This window comes from Chroicocephalus ridibundus, chromosome 17 (assembly GCF_963924245.1).
Source record: "Chroicocephalus ridibundus chromosome 17, bChrRid1.1, whole genome shotgun sequence".
Classification (NCBI taxonomy): Eukaryota; Metazoa; Chordata; class Aves; order Charadriiformes; family Laridae; genus Chroicocephalus; species Chroicocephalus ridibundus.
Window position 1 is genome coordinate 8,722,390 of NC_086300.1, and position 24,680 is coordinate 8,747,069.

General features: G+C 54.5%; 1 protein-coding gene and 1 gene segment (V, D, J or C); one reads left to right on the plus strand and one right to left on the minus strand.

Annotated features, from left to right (window-relative positions):
* The first annotated feature begins 244 nt into the window (after positions 1-244).
* Positions 245-24,680, plus strand: part of LOC134524591 (M1-specific T cell receptor alpha chain-like) — a 292,071-nt gene continuing 267,635 nt past the window's right edge. Inside the window, exons 1-2 of the mRNA XM_063354754.1 lie at positions 245-296; positions 1,152-1,439. Coding sequence (XP_063210824.1) covers positions 245-296; positions 1,152-1,439 — 340 coding nt within the window. The remainder of the gene's footprint in view (positions 297-1,151; positions 1,440-24,680) is intronic.
* Positions 15,106-20,805, minus strand: LOC134524595 (T cell receptor alpha variable 4-like). The segment is given in 3 exon segments: positions 15,106-15,259; positions 19,634-19,914; positions 20,754-20,805. Coding segments are annotated over 3 exon segments (420 nt in total).

Here is a 24,680-nt window from a genome sequence, read left to right on the forward strand (position 1 = left end):
CACCAGCCTGCTGGAGATGTGTGGTGGGAAACTGGTACGCGTGCGGAGCCCCTGACCGCTCTGAGCCCCTGACCGCTCTGAGCCCGGGCGAGCCCCCGAGCGGCGCCGGCGCAGGGCTGAGCCCCGGGGCGGAGCTGGCGGCGGCGCAGGAGAGGAGAGGAGGCGGCGGAGAGGAGGCGGCGCGGCCGGAGCAGAGAGCCGGGGCTGGCGGGGGGCAGCGAGGCGCGAGCGGCGGAGCGGCGGGATGCGGCGGTGCCGGGGCGCAGGGCTGGCAGGGCTGGCCGCGCTGCTGCTGGGTGCGTGGGGCTGGCGGCGGTGGATGGGGCCAGGGCTGCGCCTGGGATGTTCTTCGGGAAGCCCAGCACCAACTCTTCCCTCTCCTTCTTCAGCCTCTCTTTCCCCCTCCTGCGTTTGCCATCTTTTGTGCCCCTTCCCAACCCCCCGAGTCCCCTCTTTCTGTTCTTCCTCTTTCTTCCCCACCTCTGTCGGTACGAGACTCCTTGCATGTACACCTGATTTTTCATGCACCCTCTCCTTCCCCTGTGCATTCTGCAGTTCTTATTGCCCTCAATATAGACCTCTCTCCTTCACTGTAACAAGCCCTCTCCCTGTCTGCTCTTTATCCACTCACGCACTCATATTCTGACTCATCTCTCCATGCATCTACCATCTCCAAAGCCTCTTCCTACTCCTCGAGACCCCTCTCTCATCTTTCCCTCTGCTTCCTTCATATCCATAACCACAAATTGTCTTTTCTGCACCGTGCCATTATTCCATATATCCTCTCATCCCTCTGTGCTTTCTGCATTTATTCTTCTTCTCAGTTCAGCCCTTCATCCTTCACTGTAGCACATCCAACTCTCCTGTCTCCTCCTCTTCCCTCAACCCATGCGTCCATCCACCCATGCATCCATCCCTCCACCTGGCTTTCATTCTAGCTCTGTATGCATCCATTACAAAGTCCCTTGCAGACTTGTCCCCTTGCTCCACAAACCCACATGAGGATCACTCTCGATGCCCACTTGGTCCCCATTTGTTCCAGTGCAGCGCTATCCACATGCCACTCTTTCTGATGATATTTCTGGCAAAAGAGCCTTCAGACCTGAGTGATCTTTGGTGATCTTTGGCCTTTTCTTATACTTTCTCAGCAGTGGCTGTGGGCAGAGCCCAGGTGCTGCAGGAGCCGTCAGCAGAGACCACCGAGGGCATCGGCATCAGCATCAACTGCTCGCACCCCAACATAAAGCCTTACGACTCCATCCACTGGTACCGTCAGCTCCCGGGACGAGGCCCCGCGTTGCTCCTGAGCACTCTCAAAGACTCGAAAGAGCTGCGGGACCCGCCGGGGCGGCTGTGGGTGTCGGCAGAGCGCCGCTCCAGCGCCCTGTGGCTCGCCCGGCCCCGGCGCGGGGACGCGGCGGTGTATTACTGCGCCCTGGGAGACACGGGGAGAGGAGCCGGGGCTGCGGCCGGGCAGGAACCGGCGCGGGCGGGGCCGGGCGTGTGTGTCGGGGCCGGGGGACAGCCCCGGACGGGACCGCCAGGGGGCGCTGCCGCTCCGCCCGCCGGGGCCGCCTCGCCCCAACCGGCCCCCAACCGGCCCCTCGCCCCGCGCCGCTTCCCCCCGCCCGACCGGCCCCGGCCCCGGCAGCGGCAACCCCGCACTCCCAGCGGGACGCACACAGAAATCCCCCGCCACACTGCCGCCGCCGCCGGGGCAGGAATGGTGCCCGGAGCGCTGGCCGTGTCCGGCGGGGCCCGGCAAGGGCCGATGGCAGCCGCCGGCCCCGCTGGCGCCCGGCCAGGAGCAGCGCCTTTCTGCTCCGCACAGGGCGGCGGGCGGCAGAGATCCTCCTGCCCACGGGCAGCCGCCCAGCCCTCGCTCCTGCCGCACGGACCGCCCACTGCTGACATGGAACATACAGGGCCTCTTCTCGGCCTCTTGACTTTCCCCACGAGGATGCCGAGGGAACCCTGAGCAGCTGCTTTTGTCTGCTCTGCAACCACGGGGACTCCAGGGTGCAGTTGCCAATGCCAAATGGTCCTTAGAAAAGGACAGCCAGAAAGGGTTTCTTATTTTGTTACTCTCTGAAAGCTCAGATATACAATTGAAAACTGAGTCCTCCAGTTCCAGATTTTCGCAGATCTTTCATAGTGTTCCTGCTAGCCTTACAAAGTCATTGCAGGGGTCAGGAGTTGAAGCTCCCCAGCAGCAGGAGAAGGGCATGTCAAGGTCAGAGGCACCTTCAAGCACTCCCCACAGGTCCTCAGTGGTGAGACCATGAGCTTGTTTGACAGGATTCAGCACCTTTGGAACTGAGGCCCAGGAGACATGGTAAAATGCTTAGCCTGGACACACTGAGCACAGCCTCAAGGCATGCCAGGTTCCTCCTTGAGGAGTGAGTCAGAATGGGATTTGCTGAGTTGCTCTCAGGGGCTGGAGGTCTGAGGGGAGTGAGAGCTGGCAGGAGCCTCTGGCAAGAGACTGTGGGCTCCAGCCAGTCCCCGGGGAACCCTGTGTGACTCGAATAGCTGACAGAGATGGTCAAGCCCATTGGCAGACGCTTCCGAGGAAGAGTGAAGGATCAGCCTAGCTTCTTGTCCTATCTGGACTTGATAACCATGTTTCCAGGCAACTCTTGGCAGGTGACAAACAAGGTAGAGCAACAGGCATGGCCAGGTCAATACACGCATCATGGTCACATGGGATTGGCCCCTCTCACCTCTTTTTCCACCTGTCTTCCCATGCTTGCTCCTGGCCAAATTGCCTTGATCCTTCCCTTTCACTGTCTCTGCTGCTTCGCTTAAGCATCCCATGTCATGCACAATCCAGAATTCATCCACAAGGCATTTTATTGCCTTGTAGGCAAAAAAACCCCTGAGTTTAGAAGATGATCCTCTTTTCTCACCCTTCTGGAGGGAGTCATCCCCAGGCAAAGAAGTAACCAGAATACCTGAAGGGATGGGGAATAGATGTCTGTGATGAAGATGATTGTGCCAGATGTCTTCAGCACACCTGATGTCTCAGGTGGTGTGCCTGACTCTGGGTGGGATATTTGTAGGAGATGCTGTTTCCAGGGATGTTTATTTCCCTTGAAGGGCCTCATCCGTGGCCTGGGAAGAAGGCCAATAATATGCCTATGGGGACAGGGAGACAGGCACCCGTTTCCTGTTGCGTTTTGGCTGCTCCTGGTTCTACCTCCTTTCAGCTAGTGCCAAGGGAAAATGAGCGCATTGCGGGCTACAAAAGGGCCTGTCTCCAACCCCAGGAGAGGTGGGTGCAGGCCCCTGTCTCCAGCTGGTCACTGGAAGGCAGGAGAAGTTCACCACGGACACTCCTCCCGTGTTTGGGGCAGTTTGTCTGGTTGTGATCTCCAGAAGGAGCAAAAAGCAGGAAAACAGCCTGCAGCCTCCTGTTGCCCGACAGCAGACTGTTTGATAAGACAAGAAGGTAAAGGGGGTGGGACGGGTGAGGTTATGTCCCTCCAGATGCTGTGAATCCTGAGTTATGGAGCATGAGGCGGAGATCAAGGTGGGCCTAGGCACACAGTGCAAATTCTGCCCATGCTGAGATTCATTTTAGGCATTGTCATCTCTGGAATTTTCATGGCATTCCCTTAGAAATAAACCACTCCCACTTTCTGCTGTTCAGCAAAAGAAAGCACAGCATTTCACTTCTAGATCTAGGCGAGGATGTGTTTCACAGAATCACAGAATTTCAGAGTTGGAAGGGACCTCTAGATATCATCTAATCCAACTCCCCTGCTAAAGCAGGATTGCCTAGAGCACATTACTCAGAACTGCATCCAGGCGGGTCTTGGAAGTCTCCAGAGCAGGGGACTCCACAACCTCCGTGGGCAGCCTGTTCCAGTGCTCTGTCACCCTCACCGTAAAGAAGTTTTTTCTCATATTTGATCAGAACTTCCTACGTTCCAGCTTGTGCCCATTACCCCTCGTCCTGTTATTGGGAACCCCTGAAAAGAGCCTGGCACCATCCTCCTTCAACCCACCCTTTAGATATGTATGCCATAATAAGGTCTCCCCTCAGCCTTCTCTTCTCCAGGCTAAAGAGTCCCAGCTCTCTCAGCCTTTCCTCAGAAGGGAGACGCTCCAATCCCTCACTCATCTTTGTTGCCCTAGGCTGGACTCTCCCCAGTAGTTCCCTGTCTCTCTTGAACTGGGGAGCCCAGAACTGGACGCATTATCCCAGTTCTGGCCTCACCAGTGCAGAGGAGAGGGGCAGAATGACCTCCCTGGCCCTGCTGGCCGCGCTCTTCCCTGTGGAGCCCAGAATTCTGTTGGCCTTCTTGGCAGCAAGGGCACATTGCTTGCTCATGGATAATTTGCTGTCTACCAAGACCCCCAGATCCTTTTCTCCAGAACTGCTTTCCGGCAGGTCCACCCCTAACCTATATTGGTGCCTGACATTCTTCCTCCCCAGGTGCAGGCCCCTACACTTGTCCTTGTTGAACCTCATTACGTTCTTCTCTGCCCAGCTCTCCAGCCTGTCTAGGTCACACTGGATGGCAGCACGGCTATCTATCTGGGGTGTCAGTCACCCCAACAAGTTTGGTATCATCAGTGAACTTGCTGAGGATACACTCTGTCCCCTCCTCCAGGTCGTTGATGAATATGTTAAAAAATACTGGTCCAAGTATTGACCCCTGGGGGACACCACTGGTTGTGGGCCTCCAACTCAACCCTGCTCCATTAATCGCAACCCTCTGGGTCCTGTTACACAGGCAGCTCTCAATCCACCTCACTGTCATAGAATCATAGAATCATAGAATCATAGAATCATAGAATCATAGAATTGGTGAGGTTGGAAGGGACCTTTAAGATCATCGAGTCCAACCTTTAGCCTACCCTGACAAAAGCCACTTCTAAACCATGTCCCTAAGTGCCCCATCTACTCTTTTTTTAAACACCTCGGGGATGGTGAATCCACCACCTCCCTGGGCAGCCTATTCCAATGTTTAATAGCCCTTTCAGTGAAAAAATGTTTCCTAATATCCAATCTAAACCTCCCCTGATGTAACTTGAACCCGTTCTCTCTCATCCTATCACTTGTCACCAGGGAGAAGAGGTCAGCCCCCATCTCTCTACAACCTCCTTTCAGGGAGTTGTAGAGAGTAATAAGGTCTCCCCTCAGCCTCCTCTTCTCCAGGCTAAACAACCCCAGCTCCCTCAGTCGTTCTTCATAAGGTTTGTCCTCCAGACCCCTCACCAGCTTTTAGCCCTTCTCTGGACACGCTCCAACACTTCAATGTCCCTCTTGTAGCGAGGGGCCCAAAAAGGAACGCAGTACTTAAGGTGGGGCCTCACCAGTGCCGAGTATAGGGGGATGATCACTTCCCTAGCCTGGCTCACCACACTATTCCTGATACAGACCAGGATGCTGTTGGCCTTCTTGGCCACCTGGGCACACTGATGGCTCATATTCAGCCAGCTGTCAACCAGCACCCCCAGGTCCTTTTCTGCTGGGCTGCTTTCGTGCCACTCTGCCCCAATCCTGTAGCGCTGCATGGGGTTGTTGTGACCCAAGTGCAGGACCCGGCACTTGGCCTTGTTGAACCTCATACCACTGGCCTCAGCCCATCGGTCCAGCCTGTCCAGATCCCTCTGCAGAGCCAACCTACCCTCAAGCAGATCAACACGCCCACCCAGTTTAGTGCCATCTGCGAACTTACTGAGGGTGCATTCGATCCCTTCATCCAGATCATTGATAAAGATATTAAAGAGAACCAGCCCCAGCACCGAGCCCTGGGGGACACCACTTGTGACCAGACACTAACTGGATTTAACTCCATTTACCATTACTCTCTGGGCACGGCCATCCAGCCAGGGTCTGTAGTTCCCTGAGTCGTCCTTCTTGCCCTTTTTGAAGACTGGAGTGATATTGGCCTTCCTCTGGTCCTCAGGCACCTCTCCTGTTCTCCATGACCTTTCAAAGATGATGGAGAGTGGCCAAGCAATGACATGTGCCAGCTCTCTCAGCACTCGCGGGTGCATCTCGTCAGGGCCCACGGACTTATGGATGTCCAGTTTGGCCAAGTGGTCTCTAACCTGATTTTCCCCTACTGGGGAAAACTCCTCCTCTCTCCAGACCTTCCCCCTTGCCTCCAGGGCCTGGGATTCATGAGGGACAGCTTTAGCAGTGAAGACTCAAGCAAAGGCGGCATTCAGTAGCTCTGCCTTCTCTGTGTCTTCCACCACTAGGGCGCCCACCTCATTCGTTAGTGGGCCTACATTTTCCCTAGTCTTCCTTTTACTATTGATATACTGAAAGAACCTCTTCCTGTTATCTTTAACTGCGGTGGCCAAGACGAGTTCTGCTTGAGCTTTGGCCCTTCTAATTTTCGCCCGGCGTGGCTTATCTACATCTCGGCATTTTTCTTAAGTAGACAACCCCCTTGTCCAAAGATCATAAACTTTCCTTTTTTTCTTGTGTCGTGGTTTGGCCTCAGACGGCAACAAAGAACCACGCGCCACTCACTCGGGTCTTCCCAACACAGGAAGAATCAGAAGAAAAAGGCAAGACTCTTGGGTTGAGACAAAGGCAGTTTAACAGAACAGCAAAGGGAACAAGCAAACAACAACAATAACACGGATAGAGGAATATACAAACACGATGACGGAACCCTTGCTCCCAGCCGCTCACCAACCAGACCCTGGACACACCAGCCCGATCCAAGCAGCAAATTCCTGCCCCCTCCCCCAGCAGCTCAGGGTGGGCATGGCTCACATGGCATGGAATACTAGGAAAAATTAACCCTATCCCTGCCAGAACCAGGACATCCTGAGGTCCAGCCAAAGCTCTCTATTTAGCCAGCCTGGTCTACTTCCCTGTCTGGTCGTTTTTTGGGGCTTGGGGATGGCCTTCTCCTGTGCTTTTAAGAGTTCCTCTTTGAAGTAAGACCAGCCTTCCCGGGCACTTTTGCCCTTCAGGACTGTCCCCCAAGGCACACTCTCAGCCATGCTCCTAAGCAGGCCAAAGTCCGCCCTTCAGAAATCTAAGGTGGCAGTTCTGCTGGCTCCCCGCCTTGCTTCACCGAGAACTGAAAATTCTATCATTTCATGATCACTCTGCCCAGGATGACCTCCAATCTTTACATCCCCTATGAGACCTTCTCTGTTAACAAGCAGCAGGTCCAGTGGGGCACTTTCCCTCGTCAGCTCCCTCAGCAGCTGCGTTAGGAAGTTGTCTTCCACGCACTCCAGGAACCTCCGTGACTGTTCCCTCTCTGCTGTGTTATATTTCCAGCAGACATCTGGGAAGTTGAAGTCCCCATGTTTGTGGCAGTGTTGCCAAGTTTGCCAAGTGATATATACAGCTCAGCATAGCACAGGTCGGGGCCTACTCAGGTCAGGTTAACTTAACGACAATGAGCAGTTGGTTCTCTCTGCCGTGAGTGGTGCATGGGATCACTCTGGACTTCATGTGGAAAGGTGGTGGGAGAAGGGGTCCCCACCTGCAGTACCCCCACCCCTTCACGTGCCCTTTCAGCTGTGGGTGCAGGGCTGCCCTATCCACAGCCCTCGCAGTGCAGCACCCCAATGGGTGTCCCATGTTCTCCCTCGGAGTGGGGGTGACCCACCCATCTTCATCCTGCTCCCTGCTGACCCCTCACCCTTTCCCTAGAGTAGAAGTCATCTCTGGGTTTGTGACATCTAAGAGCACTTCTGGATCCCACCAGAACAGGACACGGCCAGAAGCCCGGGGCTGCTGCACAGGAGGGTTCCTTTCCTAACTGGGGGAATTTGGGGGAGAGCCATTGTTCCCAAGCAGATGAGGAAAGAAAGGGGAGAAGTGAGAGAAACAGAAGAGAATTCTGTTCCCAAAAGAAACAACAACATCCTACACAACTGAGGAGCACAGAGAGAAAATATGAAACCTCATTGAGGAATAAAGCCCTAACGTCACAAATGGCCCAGCAGTGCGTGTGCAGAAGAGCAGGGGATTGTAACTGGGGAGGTGGGGACTGTACTGTGAGCTCACTGGGAACAGCCTCTTCCCACCACTGGGACACGCAGAGCCCCCAGGGACACAAAACATGGACAGGCTGAGAATGCCACTGGCTGAGGGAGCCACAGGTGTTGCTGCTGGAGGAGGGAGAAACCCAGAAACAGCATCTGAGGCACAGGACGAACAGACCTCTGCTCTTCCCCGCTTCCTCCTTTGCTCCCCCAACAGCGTTGCTTCCGGCAGCTCTGTTATCTTGGGGCTGGGAGGGGGTTTTCTGACTCTGTCTCACTCCACAAAGAGGCGGGTTGGTGTCGACATGCACCTCGGATCTCTCATCCTCACGGCCTTCCTGGGGCAACTGCTGGGTAAGTCCTGGCTTACTATAAATGCATCCTTCTTCCCCCAAGGAAGCCCTTGCCAGCCTGATCAGGATCATGCAGAGAACTACCCTTGAATTACAGGAAAACACTGTGAAATACCAGCTCACATTTGTGGTTTTGCACCTCTTTTCTCAAGATGCTCTTACTGTTTGAAAGGAGAGAGGAGAGACACCTCAGACCTCTTCTGCTGCTCTTCTCTCACCTTCAATGCCTTTCTCTCTGCCTCTCTCTTCTGATCCACCTGCTCTCACCACAGGAGATCTCAGTGCTCTCTCTCACTCTCACATGTCTCCCTTTCCAGTGCAAATCAGTAGATCCTGTCAAAGCTCTTACAGGGACTTTAAAGCTCTCATCCCGCTGACTTTAACTGGGTGTCCCATTCTGCCTCCTGGCTGGCACATGTCTGCCGTGGCTTCCACTTTTCTCCTGGATGTTGACACAGCCAGGGATCCCTCTTTTCAAGTTCACCATTGTATATACTCAGGGAGCTGGGAGCCCTCGGAGATGGGATGAATGGGGAAGCAGGGTGAATCTTTTTGCCGTAGCTGCATGGGCCCCTTTACCTGCTGGAGGGTTGCTGGTCCCAGCACATGAAGGTCAGGCATGACAGGCTGTTCCCTGCTCCACTGAGCAGCAGGAACAGGAGCAGGCAGGAGGAGAAGGGACACAGCACAGCTCTCCTCAGGGTTCACGTTGGGCTTAGAGCCCGGAGCTGCTGCCCAAAAGTACTCTCCACCTGGCTTTCCCCCTGCCTTTAGGATTTTCCTGCAGGGCAATGGACAGGGAGCATTCTGTACAAGGGTTTTTTATCCACTCCTGGTTTGCTTCCCAAAGCCATTCCCTGACGAGCTGCTGACCTTCACTTCCTTCCAGGCACTATGGGACAGATCACTGTCACCCAGCAAGAAGGACAAGTCACAGTGAAGCAGGGAGACACCTTCCAGACAACATGCACATACCAGACCTCCTACTCTCCAGTCTTGCTCTGGTACCAGCAGAGGAAAGGCCAAGGTCCCCAGCTGGTCTCCTATCAGGGAACTGCTGGCCGCAAGCGCAGCGGTCGTATCACCACCGTGCTGAACACCACCGAGAATTACAGCCTCCTGCAGCTGGAGGAAGTCGAGCTCTCTGACAGTGCCTTGTACCTCTGTGCAGTGCGTGACACCCCAGTGCAGGGAGCTTCCTTGGCTGTGCAAGAACCCAGGGGAGGGAGGGGACGTGTCTGTCAAGGCTGAGGGTGAGGGAAGGGGCTGTCAGGTGTCCCCTGGTAGTGCTGCTTCCCCTGTTTACCCAGCGATCTGCAGGACAAGATTCTCTTCCAGGAGAGGACAGTGTCAGTGACCTCAGAAGAAAGAGGAAGTGGTGAAAGACTCTCAGGTTCCCTTGTTTTCACCAGGGGTTATGAGGTTGTTTTGCTCAATGGCTCTGCTGAGATGGTGGGCAATGCAGGAGGTTGTGGGGGTTTGTGCAATGGTTCCTCACTGCTGCTCTTTGCTTTCTGGATCTCCCTGCTGCACACTGCTTCTGTAGGGTTTCCTGTGGGCCTGTCTCTTTGAGTCTCTCCTCTGAGATGTGTCCCTTAGCGGCTGGAGTTCAAAGAAAGATGGAAAACCTGCCTTCTGGCAATGGCCCGTCCTGGAATTACAAGATTACAATAATTTTCAAAAATACTCAGAACCACCTTGTGGACCCTCCAGTTGCTGCATGGCCGTGTGCTGAGGTCTGGAGGACCTGCTCTCCCCATTGCACTCCCCCCATCCTTGGAGGCCTTCTCATGCAGTACCTCATAGGCTTCCCGCAGCCCTGCCCAATTTCTTCTGCAGTGTGACCAGGCTGTACAGCTCTATCCACGACCTCCGTAGGGGAGGAGACCACCAAGGAGAGGTGGACAACATGCCCTGCCAGGAGAAGAGCTGGCCTAGGGGAAAGATACTTTGTGATTCCAACATCAACCTGTGAGTCCCCTTAGCCCTGCACATCTGTGCAACTGCTGGGCTGTGCAGGGGACTCTTTGGGGGCAGAAGGTGTATGGGTGGCCTGCCCTTACTATCCTTGCCCTTGGGTTCAGGCCGTGCTCCCGCTTTCAGGGGACAAGTGGGAAGATTGGGATGAGAAGGTCAGGGGTCGTTCTGATGACTTTTTCTCAAACCATCTTCGCTCCTGCATCCTTGGGGGTCATCTTCTGACTGAGCTTCTTTTCCCACCACAGGGCTATCCAGAGCAGAAGGAATTCCCTTCTGCATAGGCTTGTGAGCTGCTGACCTCTCAGAGCCTCCAGCAGCACTGGGGAGCACTCTCTAAGGGAAAGCAATGGTCAGTCTCCTTGTTGCAGGACGTGTTATGACGCCAAGAGATTGTAAGTGAGCAGAGATGCTGGAATACAGGGCCTGATACCCATTGGCTGTGGAGGAGATGAGTATATCTTCCTCAGCTCCAAGGGACAGTGATTGGAAGGGACCCATTGCCCTGTAGCCCACACTCCCCTTCCTCTTCTGCTTGTGCCCTCACCTTATCCCCCACCACCCAAGACAATGCCTTTCTTCCTTAGCATACAAGGTAAGGTCCACCATGAAAAGGATGAGATGGAAGCAGAGGTCAGCATGCAGAAAACTTTAATGACTTTGAGGTGGAAAGAAGTTCACTTGTAGAGGAGGCGGCCAGAGCAGGGAGAGGATCAGCAGCTGCCAAAACTCTGCTGCCATTGCCCACAGTTGAGATCCCACAGGCCTGTTCCACAGAGGGAGAGGGGCCAGCAGATGCCCCATGGTGGCTTTGCAGGTCTTACAACCCCAAAAAACAGAAGACAAGAAGGAGATGGGAGAGAAGATAAGGCAGGGAAGTTAGACTTTGGCCACATTTTCAGAGCGCCCCAGCAGCTCTCCTTTGGAAGGGCAGCAATGGATGCTCAGCCTCCCTAAAATCAATGGCCAGGAGCTTTGTCCTGAATCCAGCATCAGGTACCTGGGGGTCCTTGTCAGGGCTGTCACCAGCGCATTTAGCAGGGGGGACACCTTCTGCCATAGTAGCAGCTGGAAATGCCAGAGAGGTCACAGCACCCAGAGGTGATGGGCACTCCATCACAGCTGAGGATGCTGCCAACAGCAGCAGAGGTGGAGGATCCCACAACGGTGTTCTGTGGGAAGGAGCTGAGGATGGGGCCAGGCAGGGTCACCACCACAGCAGGAGGCTCAATGACGACGGTGGAGTTCTGGCACTGCCTGACACAGGGCTCATTGCAGCTGTTGGCCAGTGGGGTCGGGCCACAGGGCCGGCAGGGCTGGCACTGGTCATAGCAGGACATGTCTCTGGGCTGCAGGAGCACCTGGGAGAGAGGGCAGAGAGGCAGTAGAGCACACACACATGTGAGGAACAGTCTGCCAGGAGTCTGTCACTCCACCACAAGCGTGTCGGAGGCACCTGCTGAGCCAGGAGCTAGAAACTGTGCAGTGAGGCAAAAGGGTTACCAGACACAGTACTGTGAGGATCACCCAGGCCCAACCAGGCTGCTGCCAGTCTTTGCAGTGAAGGGCAACCTCAGTCAAGTGCCAAGTCCTCTTTCAAGATAATGCAAAGTGTCTCCAGGTCCAAGAAGGCTGCTGCCTATCTCTTAAGAGAACAGCTCCCTCAACCAAGTCCCAGACACTCTCTACTCAGACCTTCTTCCCCTTCTCATGGTGAGCAGCACCACAGCCCACTATAGGAGGGAGGAGTACACATCTGCATGAGCAGAAAACAACACAGGGAAAGGGCTTCAGACTGACCTGGTTCCCAAGGAGAAGGAGGAGAAAGAAGTGGATGGGAGAACAAGGAGTTGGGCTGGCTTTTATGGTGGCCCTGACCTGCCCTGGGCCCAGAGGTAGGTTCTACAGAAGTGGCAATTGTCGAAGCTGCTCATGATGAACAGGAAACATCCCAGCTAATGACATGGGCTGTGTGGTTGTTTTCCCAATGCCGCCTTCTCATTTCCTGGCTTATGCTGTCCACCATCCCTCACAGAGGCTTCTTCTGAGTGCTGGGATTGTGAGATCCCATGGGGGGGAATGTGTCAGTGATAGCAGAACGTGTCAGTGATAGCAGAAGCCTCAGCTCAAGTGCTGGATGGGTGCAGTGCAGGCAAGTGATGTTGTCCTGGGACACACTGGAGAGTGGTCTGTGGCTGCATTGACAGGAAGGGGCCAAACTACTCCCAACCCTGCAATCCTTGGTTGGTCTCCCAAGGACGTGCCTTGTCTTTCTTTCCCTCTGTCCTGGTTCCGGCGGGGATAGGGTTAATTTTTCCTGGTATTCCATGCCATGTGAGCCATGCCCACCCTGAGCTGCCGGAGGAGGGGGCAGGAGGGCTGGGGCATCCTGGTCCCCTCAGGGAGCGGCGGGGGAGCTGCGGTTCCCTCATCGGGTTTGTATATTCCTCTCTCAGTGTTATTGTCGTTTCTTGCTTGTTCCCTTTGCTGTTCTGTTAAACTGCCTTTGTCTCAACCCAAGAGTCTTGCCTTTTTCTTCTGGTTCTTCCTGTATTGGGAAGGCCCGAACGAGCGGCTCGTGGTTCTCTGTTGCCATCTGAGGCTAAACCACAACAGTCCTTTTTGGCGCCCAACATGGGGCTCGAAGGGTTGAGATAATGACAGAATCCAACTAGAGCTTGGAAAAACAAATTTGTTGTATGCATTTATCTTATTAGGCAAGTAGTCGCTGGTCATCATGTTGCTTGGTTTGTTCTCATGGCTGTGTTATGTGAATTCCTATATGGCTTATGTACTCCCTGCGATGATTTTTGTTACTTCTGGGAGAGGGATGAGGATTATCATTTTGCTGTCCTGTGCAATATCGGTTTATGAGATGATAACATCACTTGTTAGACAGTTACTTTGGGGCTTTTATGTGGTGTTGCTGTCCTGTCCGTACCTTGGGCACCGTCTCTCAGAATTTATTAATACTTACACCCAGTCTGTGGGGGAAACAGGGGGGGACACTTTCCCCAGCTCTTTTGCCTCCCTTTTCTCCTTTGGGTCAGGTATAACAGCTTTTGAGAATTTTGAATATCCTTGGGATACTCAAACCAGCCTGATCCTATTGTTATGTCTGCTGAATGTGTTCCAGGTCCTGTTTAAGGTTAAACAGCTATTCAAGACTACCACCCGGAGGTCTGTTCCGAGGCTGGATAGTCAGGGGTGGCACGGCATGTGGGAGAACATGGGCAGGTACCTAGAGAACTTCTCACCTCCAATGGTCTGGGACTTCACCCCTGAACAATTACAGGACCCTGATAAAGCGGTAGAATATTTGAAGGGAAAATGCTGTGGCTATTCTAGAGAGGCACAACTCACTGCACTGTGCTGGGCCCTGGCCAGTATTTACCAGGCACTGCTCAGTATTATGCAGCACCCTCAGGGGGAAGAGATGGAAACCAAACCAGCAGCCGTTGCGGCTACTGCAACCCCTGCGGCAGCCACTGTGGCTACTGCAACCCCTGCGACAGACACTGTGGCTACTGCAACCCCTGTGGCAGCCACTGTGGCTACTGCAACCCCTGCGACAGACACTGTGGCTACTCCAACCCCTGTGGCAGCCACTGCCACTGAACCAGGGAACCAACCCGTGCCGGTATCAGTTGCCCCCATTCAGAAGAAGAAGTACACGAAGAAATCAGTTCGCTTAGTAAGAGATGATGATGAACCAGGGTCATCACGAGAGCAGGAGGAAGAGGCAGAACCAGAGATAATTACTCGATCCCTATCCTTGAGTGAGTTGTGGGATATGCGAAAAGATTTCAGCCGACTTTCAGGCGAGCACATTGTCACCTGGCTGCTCCGGTGCTGGGATAACGGGGCCAGTAGCCTGGAATTAGAGGGTAGGGAGGCCAGGCAGCTGGGATCCCTGTCTAGGGAAGGCGGCATTGACAAGGCAATTGGGAAGAAGACCCAAGCCCTCAGCCTCTGGAAACAACTCCTGTCAGGCGTGAGGGAGAGGTACCCCTTCAGCGAGGATGTTGTATGTCAACCAAGTAAGTGGACTACCATGGAAAGAGGTATCCAGTACCTGAGAGAATTAACTGTGGCGGGAGGTGATTTATTATGACTTGAACAATGCAGACTTACCCACAGACCCTGATGAGGTGCAATGTACAAGGCCCATGTGGCGGAAGTTTGTACGGAGCGCACCATCGTCATATGCCAACTCCCTGGCAGTAATGGAATGGAAAGGTGAAGAGGGACCAACGGTGGATGAGGTAGCTGGCCAGCTCCAGCGATATGAAGAAAGTCTCTCTTCCCCCCTTGTCTCAGCTGTGGAGAAACTGTCGCGGAAGGTCCAGCAACTTGAAGAGAATATCTCCTACTCCCCACCTGCACGGGCCAGCGTCTCAGCTATTAGAAGCAGGCATTTCCCCACTCAAGAGAGAGACTACAGAGGGTACACACCACAAGGCACCCTGTGGTTCTACCTCCGTGACCATGGAGAGGACATAAGGAAGTGGGATGGACAACCTACTTTGATCCTGCGGATATGGGTACAGGAGTTGCAAGGAAGGACAACCATAAAAGGGGATCCCTCCAGGAAAAGTGCCGCCCCAGTTTCCAGTGGGCCGTTCCCCAGACAGAGCAGAAGGCCTGATCTTGCTTCTGATCCTCTTGAAGGAACTTCCAAGTCATTTCTGCAAGAAGTGAGTATTGGATACTATGACCAGTATTAGAGGGGCCCTGCCTCTGGCCAGGTGGAGGAAAGGGACAAGCAGGTTTATTGGACAGTGTGGATTCGATGGCCTGGCACATCAGACCCACAGGAGTATAAGGCTCTAGTGGACACGGGTGCGCAGTGTACTTTAATACCATCAAGCTATAGAGGGGCAGAACCCATTTGTATTTCTGGGGTGACACGGGGGTCCCAAGAGTTGACTGTACTGGAGGCGGAAGTGAGCCTAACTGGGAATGAGTGGCAAAAGCATCCCATTGTGACTGGCCCAGAGGCTCCATGCATCCTTGGTATAGATTACCTCAGGAGAGGGTATTTTAAGGACCCAAAAGGGTACCGCTGGGCCTTTGGCATAGCTGCCTTGCAGACGGAGGAAGTTGAACAGTTGTCTACCTTGCCTGGTCTCTCGGAGGATTCTTCTGTTGTGGGGTTGTTGAGGGTCGAAGAACAACAGGTGCCGATTGCTACCACAATGGTGCATCGGCGGCAATATCGCACTAACCGAGACTCTCTGATTCCCATCCATAAGCTGATTCGTCAACTAGAGGCTCAAGGAGTGATCAGCAAGACTCGCTCCCCTTTTAACAGTCCCACATGGCTGGAGAGAGAATCTAATGGAGAGTGGAGGCTAACTGTAGACTATCATGGTCTGAATGAAGTCACGCCACCGCTGAGCGCTGCCGTGCTGGACATGCTAGAACTCCAGTACGAACTGGAGTCCAAGGCAGCCAAGTGGTATGCCACAACTGATATAGCTAATGCATTCTTCTCAGTCCCTTTGGCAGCAGAGTGCAGGCCACAGTTTGCTTTCACTTGGAGGGGCGTCCAGTACACCTGGAATCAACTGCCCCAGGGGTGGAAACACAGCCCCACCATTTGCCATGGACTGGTTCAGACTGCACTGGAACAGGGTGAAGCTCTGCAACATCTGCAATACATTGATGACATCATCGTATGGGGCAATGCAGCAGAAGAAGTTTTTGAGAAAGGGGGTAAAATAGTTTGAATCCTTCTGAAAGCTGGTTTTGCCATAAAACAAAGTAAGGTCAAGGGACCTGCACAGGAGATCCAGTTTTTAGGAATAAAATGGCAAGATGGATGCCGTCAGATTTCAATGGATGTGATCAACAAAATAGCAGCTATGTCTCCACCAACTAGTAAAAAGGAAACACAAGCTTTCTTAGGCATTGTGGGGTTTTGGAGGATGCATATCCCACATTACAGTCTAATTGTAAGCCCTCTGTATCAAGTAACCCGGAAGAAGAACGATTTGAAATGAGGTCCTGAGCAACAACAAGCTTTTGAACAAATCAGACACGAAATAGTCCATGCAGTGGCCCTGGGGCCAGTCCAGGCAGGACAAGATGTTAAACATGTGCTCTACAGTGCAGCCGGGGAGAACGGCCCTACCTGGAGCCTCTGGCAGAAGGCATCATGGGAGACTCGAGGTCGACCCCTGGGGTTTTGGAGTCGGGGATACAGAGGATCCGAAGCCCGCTACACTCCAACAGAAAAAGAGATATTGGCAGCATATGAAGGGGTTTGAGCTGCTTCGGAAGTGGTTGGTACAGAAGCACAGCTCCTCTTAGCAGGGCTGCAGTCTCACTGCAAACACCTGCTGTCATGGCCTTCTGAGCTGACATCACTCCAGTAATTAGACCATGGTGGCCTGCCACCATGGCTGCTTTTGTCAGCTTCCCCTCTCCAGGGTCAGCTCTTTGTTTTCCAGAATAGACTTAGCATGGCAAGAGCCTTGTGCACAGAGGGACAAACTAGAGCCCAGAAATGCACATCCTGGAAATGCAGCCACCAGTGGTTTTCTGTTGGGCAGAGAACCCAGAGGGACGCAGGGACACAGGCATCACCCTAGCCACTGGTGAATCCCCAGGGCTGGAGGGGAGACATGAAAATCCTGCAGAAAGCTCAAGTGGTTGAACAGGGAATCTTATCCAGTGCCTGGCTGATGGGTTTTGTTCACATGTCTAGGCTTTCCCAGATCCCCAGATGCAGGGCCAGGAAGACATTTTCCATCCATGGGCTTCTGTACCTAGGAGGTAAAGCCACCAGAGCAGTCATGTCTCCTACCAAGAGCCCCCTTCTCCAACAGTGTCATTAGTGGACGATGAGGAAAGAGTAAGAGCTGGACAAGCAGCTGGGATACTTCTCCTGAACACTCACTGTTGGGTCCTGCTCAGTTTCAGCAGCTCAAAGGTGGCCCTGAGCCTGCTGTGGTAATGCACCCTCGTGACAAGGCAGGCCAACAGCATCCTGGGCTGCAGCAGGAAGAGAATCAACAGCAGGACAAGGGACCTGATCCATTCTCTCCACTCAGTGCTGGCAAGGCCGCTTGTGGAGTGCTGGGTACAGTTCTGGGCTCCCCAGTACAAGACAGATATTGGGGTGAGCACAGCAGAATAGTGGATGGACAGGAGCATGTTTCCTCTGAGGATGGGCTGAGAGGGCTGGCAGTGTTCAGCCTGGGGAAGAGAAGGCTTTGGAGGATTTGGAATTGTGTGCAAATACCTGATGGGAGGGAATGAAGAAGAGACTCTGTTCAGTCAGGCTTCCTTGGGATCCCACTCCTCTGCCATGAGGACACTCTGTAAGGGGAGAAAGAAAAGGAAAGACACCAAACTGGGCACTTAATTTGCAAGGGCTAAAGGTAGTTTTTTCAGCACTGAGTGATTCTTTGGGCAGTAAGGCCATGGCCAGGCTTCTCACAGCGCTCCATGTCAGAAGGTGCTTGAGCATCCCCTCAGGCAGAAATAGCCTGGTGTAGAAGCGCTGCCTCTCAGCTCCAAGTCACACTGCCAAAGGGGCCTGGGGCACCGGAAAATTCCCGTGGGAGCCTGAAGGAAGAGAGCAAGCAGTCTGTCGTCAGGCACTAGGAGGCTGGAGGCTGTTTTCCTGCTTTTTGCTCCTCCTGGAGATCACAACCAGCGCAACCAGCCCCAGTATGGGAGCAGTGTCCACGGTGAATTTCTCCTCCCATGCAGTGCCCAGCCAGAGACGTGGGCCTGCAGCCCCCTCTCATGGGGTTGGAGGCAGGCCACTTTGCAGCCCACGATGAGATACCTTGGTAGTATCTGAAAGGAAGTAGAACCAGCAATTGACAAAATGCAGCAGGAAACAGGTTTCTATCTCGCTGCCCCTTCAGGGGTTTTCTCTCCCTTCTCCCCAGGCCACAGATGAGGCCCTTCAAGGGAAATGTCTCTGGGAACAGCACTTGCTGTAAACATCCCACCCAGAGTCAGACACATAACCTCTCTCTCAATGGAGGACATTCAGCACAGCCCTCTGCTTCACAGACACCTACTCCCCATCCCTTCAGGTATCACATTCAGCCCATTTGTCTGGGTATGACATCCTCCAGAAGGGTGAGAAGAGAGGTGAGTTTGTCACCTGCCAGGAGATCCCTGGAAATAAAGTCATCAAGTCCATCTGGAACAGGGAGCTAGGCTGATCTTTCAATCTATGCCTTGGAAGGCCCAGCCCATGGGTTTGACCAGCTCTGTCAGCTACTTGAGCCACACAGCGTTCCCTGGGGACCGGCTCGAGTCCACAGAGGCCTCCTGCTAGCTCTCACTCCCATCAGACCTCCAGCCCCTTAGGGCAACTCAGCAAATCCCATTCTGACTCACTCCTCAAGGAGGAACCTGGCATGCCTTGAGGCTGCACTCACTGTGTGCAGGCCAAGCGTTTGCCCTATATCCTGTGCCTCAACTCCAAAGGTGCTGAATCCTGTCAAACAAGCTCATGGTCTCACCACTGAGCCCCTCTGGGGAGCGTTTGAAGGTGCCTCTGACCTCGACATGCCCTTCTCCTGCTGCTGGGGAGCTTCAACTCCTGAACCTATGCAATGAGGTAAAGCTAGCAGGAAATATTTGGACAGGTGTGTGAAATTCTGGAGCTGGAGAATTCAGTTTTCAATTGTATATCTGAGCTTTCAGAGAGTATCAAAATGAGAAAACCCTTCAGGTTGTCTTTTCTGAGGAAGGTTTGGCATTGGCAACTGCGCCCTGGAGTCCCCGTGGTTGCAGAGCAGAGGAAAGCAGCTGCTCAGGGTTCCCTCGGCATCCTCGTGGGGAAAGTCAAGAGGCCGAGAAGAGGCCCTGTATGTTCCATGTCAGCAGTGGGCGGTCCGTGCGGCAGGAGCGAGGGCTGGGCGGCTGCCCGTGGGCAGGAGGATCTCTGCCGCCCGCCGCCCTGTGCAGAGCAGAAAGGCGCTGCTCCCGGCCGGGCGCCAGCGGGGCCGGCGGCTGCCATCGCTCCTTGCCGGGTCCCGCCGGCCACGGCCAGCGCTCCGGGCGCCATTCCTGCCCCAGCGGCGGCGGCAGTGTGGCGGGGGATTTCTGTGTGCGTCCCGCTGGGAGTGCGGGGTTGCCGGGGCCGGGGCCGGTCGGGCGGGGGGAAGCGGCCCGGGGCGCGGGGCCGTTCGGGGGCCGTTTGGGGCGAGGCGGCCCCGGCGGGCGGAGCGGCAGCGCCCCCTGGCGGGCCCGTCCCGGACTGTCCCCCCGGCCCCGACACACACGCCCGGCCCCGCCCGCGCCGGTTCCTGCCCGGCCGCAGCCCCGGCTCCTCTCCCCGTGTCTCCCAGGGCGCAGTAATACACCGCCGCGTCCCCGCGCCGGGGCCGGGCGAGCCACAGGGCGCTGGAGCGGCGCTCTGCCGACACCCACAGCCGCCCCGGCGGGTCCCGCAGCTCTTTGGAGTCTTTGAGAGTGCTCAGGAGCAACGCGGGGCCTCGTCCCGGGAGCTGACGGTACCAGTGGATGGAGTCGTAAGGCTTTATGTTGGGGTGCGAGCAGTTGATGCTGATGCCGATGCCCTCGGTGGTCTCTGCTGGCGGCTCCTGCAGCACCTGGGCTCTGCCCACAGCCACTGCTGAGAAAGTGTAAGAAAAGGCCAAAGATCACCAAAGATCACTCAGGTCTGATGGCTCTTTTGCCAGAAAAATCGTCAGAAAGAGTGGCATGTGGATAGCGCTGCACTGGAACAAATGGGGACCAAGTGGGCATCGAGAGTGATCCTCATGTGGGTTTGTGGAGCAAGGGGACAAGTCTGCAAGGGACTTTGTAATGGATGCATACAGAGCTAGAATGAAAGCCAGGTGGAGGGATGGATGCATGGGTGGCGAGAAGAGGAGGAGACAGGAGAGTTGGATGTGCTACAGTGAAGGATGAAGGGCTGAACTGAGAAGAAGAATAAATGCAGAAAGCACAGGGGGATGAGAGGATATATGGAATAATGGCACGGTGCAGAAAAGACAATTTGTGGTTATGGATATGAAGGAAGCAGAGGGAAAGATGAGAGAGGGGTCTCGAGGAGTAGGAAGAGGCTTTGGAGATGGTAGATGCATGGAGAGATGAGTCAGAATATGAGTGCGTGAGTGGATAAAGAGCAGACAGGGAGAGGGCTTGTTACAGTGAAGGAGAGAGGTCTATATTGAGGGCAATAAGAACTGCAGAATGCACAGGGGAAGGAGAGGGTGCATGAAAAATCAGGTGTACATGCAAGGAGTCTCGTACCGACAGAGGTGGGGAAGAAAGAGGAAGAACAGAAAGAGGGGACTCGGGGGGTTGGGAAGGGGCACAAAAGATGGCAAACGCAGGAGGGGGAAAGAGAGGCTGAAGAAGGAGAGGGAAGAGTTGGTGCTGGGCTTCCCAAGGAACATCCCAGGCGCAGCCCTGGCCCCATCCACCGTCACCAGCCCCACGCACCCAGCAGCAGCGCGGCCAGCCCTGCCAGCCCTGCGCCCCGGCACCGCCCCATCCCGCCGCTCCGCCGCTCGCGCCTCGCTGCCCCCCGCCAGCCCCGGCTCTCTGCTCCGGCCGCGCCGCCTCCTCTCCGCCGCCTCCTCTCCTCTCCTGTGCGCCGCCGCCAGCTCCGCCCCGGGGCTCAGCCCTTCGCCGGCGCCGCTCGGGGGCTCGCCCGGGCTCAGAGCGCTCAGGGGCTCAGAGCGGTCAGGGGCTCCGCACGCGTACCAGTTTCCCACCACACATCTGCAGCAGGCTGGTGCCATCACCACTCCGCTGCACTCGGGATCCTTCTGACCCTGGGAACCTGCAGCTCTCTGTGGTGCTCATGGAGAGAGCAGTGGACAGTATCCCTGCCATAACCAGCACATGCCCTCTTGATGATACACAGGGACACACACACAGAGGCTTGGGCACAAATTTGTGCTCCCGTGTATAGGCACAAAAACCTGGCTACTTACAAGTACACAAAAGATAAGAACACACATAGGAACACCGTGAACCATGGACTTTGCTGAGGACCCCTGGGAACGGGGCAGTGTTAGGCAGGCCGGGACCAAAAACTATCAGCACAACATCTCGGGAAGCAACATCAAGTGATGACGAGGGTGAGCTGAGGAGCGAGGGAAAGAGAAGGACATGGCAGGTTCTCCTGCACAGGAGCCCATGGGCTGCCAGCTGAGGCTGGCTGAAGATCTGTCCTGAGAACAACAATTCAAACAGCCCCAACAGGTGACCCAAGCTGACATGTCTTTCCTGCCCTGGAACCATACAGCACTTGAGCTGACTCTTCTGTCCACACTGCTGCATTCCTGCCCTGGAAATCCTGGGGCCTTTCGTCCCAGTGATCACAGGAAACCTTCACTGGGGAATGGGCATGGAACAAACCTGGAAATGAAAAGGCAGCAGTGTTGGAAACCAAAGCACAGCCCATATCATTAGCTGTGATGGTTTGCATTCAAGATGAGCTTGTGCAAAAATTGTTACCTCTGCAAAGGGTGCCTCTGGTGCTGCGGCAACGAAGGGCAGGTATAAAAGCCAGCCCAAGTCCCTGCTTTCTCATCCGCTTCTCTGGCCTCCTACTCCTTGGGAACCAGGTGAGTCTGCAGCTCCTTCTCCTTCTCTTCCAAAGTGACATCTCCTCAATGGACCTCTCAGCTGATCTTGGCTCTCTCCTGTCCTGTGGTTTGCATGTTCTTGTCATGCTAGAGGGAAGTGTGGAGAAGGGTAGAGAGAGGCTGGGATGTGGCAGAGGGGCTTTTGGTCTACAGACTAGGAGAGAGTCACTCCAGGCCAGGCTGCTCAGTATAGGGTGATGAAAACTGTATGTCTCCTGGCTGAGCTGCCAGCTCCCCACCCAGCAGTGGTCGTGGCTCTTTTCCTAACAGGCTGCTCCTCACCCACCCTTGTGCTCTCTTCCTCCCTGATCCTCTCCCAGGTGCATATCCACACTCGAGACATGTCCTGCTACAACCAGTGCCTGCCCTGCCGGCCCTGTGGCCCGACCCCACTGGCCAACAGCTGCAATGAGCCCTGTGTCAGGCAGTGCCAGAACTCCACCGTCGTCATTGAGCCTCCTGCTGTGGTGGTGACCCTGCCTGGCCCCATCCTCAGCTCCTTCCCACAGAACACCGTTGTGGGATCCTCCACCTCCGCTGCTGTTGGCAGCATCCTCAGCTGTGATGGAGTGCCCATCACCTCTGGGTGCTGTGACCTCTCTGGCATTTCCAGACGCTACTGTGGCAGAAGGTGCCTCCTCTGATAAAGATGCTGGGAAAGCCCCAGGGAGACACCTCGAGCAACGCAGAACATGATGCTGGGCAAGGGATTGAGATTTAGGATGTGTTTTCAGTGTAGCTGAAGAGCTTTGCTTTTCTCTCCATTTTCTTTATTTGCTTTGGTTCCCCTTTGCAGCATGGTCCCACTAATGCCAGCCTGGTGGGTACCTTCTGTCTCCTCTTCCTCTATGGGGCAGGCAGACAGACATCGTGCAAGAACTTCTCTGTGGTTAAGGACCGCAGAGTTTCCGTGGCTGCCAGGGCTCCATGAACTTGCGGCCCCCACCTGGAGTGACTTTGTTTCCCTCTTTGGACTCATTAAAGTTCTGCTGCATTCAAGCCTGGCCTCCATGGTGTCCTTCTCTCTGTGGACATTCTCCAAGCTACCAAAGGAGAAGGGTGTTGCTCTGGGGTGGAAAGGGATGAGGGCACAAGGAGACCTGTCACCATTTGCAGAGGAGTGGGAGATTGGGACAGCCTGCAGTGGCTCCTACTTTTGGGCACCAAACCTTGAAGCAGAGGAAGATAGCCTGAGCTGCTCTGCTGCCAGTGACCATCAGTCTGATATCTCTGCTCACAAATGCCCCAGGAAGGCAGGAGGCCCTGAGGTGTCAGCAACCCCATGAGCTCTTGGAGAAGGGTGTTCCTCTTGCTGTGGCTGGAAATGTGCTGGGCTGTCAGGCAGTCAGTGTGGGCCTCGAGAAGATGAGTTGCTCTGCAAATGGCAGGAGTGATAAAGCAGGGAACAGCCCTTGGGTGGCCCATAGCTGCTACTCCACCTTCCTCTCCCCTCCACAGCCTAATCCAGGGGCCATGGACGGTAGGCATTGGCAGGAGTAGTTGGGAAATGTCACCCATGCTGCTGAATGTATTAGGCTGGAAATTGGAGCTAAGCATGTGGGAGCTGAGGGCAGTCAGCACAGAAATGGGGACAGTGAAAGGGTGTATTTCTGAGGGAGATCGAATTGCTGTGATACAGAGCATGCTGGAGAAAGTGAAGTGTAAGAATGGAAATCCCCACACCCACATCCTCCTTCAAGAGGAAATTGGGACTCATGAAGCATATCTCAGAATGACTGGAGGCCTACAGCTTTATAAGGGCATTTCACTTGCACCCCTGAAATCTTTTTTCCCCTAGTCATGCTATTAATAACATCCTCAACAGCAGGACAGTTGGACTTCCTAACTCTACTACACTAAGCCTTGTAATAAGCAGAAGGTACCTCAGGTTCTTCACAATGATGATACCATCTGCAATTGTCTGTGCAGAAAAGGGAGGGATGGTGTTTCTTCTGAGAGATGAGGAAGCCCTTTGGCCAAAGCACTGCCAGAGCCCTGCTACTGGCTCTTGGCGTGAACTCTAGTTTGGCTGGGCAAGTGAGGAGATCTTGTAAAGGTAGGAAAAGGGCACAGGATCCATGCGGGCTTTACACTTCAAACTAAGGGCATTGTTGACAGAGGTTGCTCTTTTTTCACAGTGATTTTAATCACGCTGGGGTTCTGCTTTGCAGAAGGCAGGCACTGAGCTCTCTCAACCCGTGCTTCCCATTTCACTGCTGTGGTCTGTTTCTATGGCCCGTGTGTCTCCACCTACATGGGAGATCCCTTCAAAGGGTCACTAGGCAGAGCAGTGGCTCTTCTTTACATCCTTCTTACTCCCCTGCTCAACCTCTTGGTTTACACCCTAAGGAAGAAGGATGGGAAAGCTGCTCTGAGCAGGTTCAAGAGTTGGTATATCTTCACATGAAGTAAACAACTGGCCCATACTGTCACCCTAACCCAAAGATCACTGTACATCAAGGAGTTAGTGATCCACGTGTGGCGGTGTGCTCTCCCCTTTTCCCCTTTTTCCCCTGCTGGCTCCTGCTCAAGCCATGGCCATCAGTGGGAGTTGTGATGAGTTGCACTTGAACTGTGGGAGATGGCTGGCAACGTAACAAAAACACTGTCTGGAGTGGGAACCTAGATATCTTGTTACCATGGGAATATGACTATAGGTCAATTATCTTACTCCATAAATAGTGGACAGCCCAAGAGCCCTTTGAGCTCTCCTGCATGGCAGTGGGCTGCATGCCAGGATCTTCCCTTGACTGGGGACACTCGCTTAAGGTTC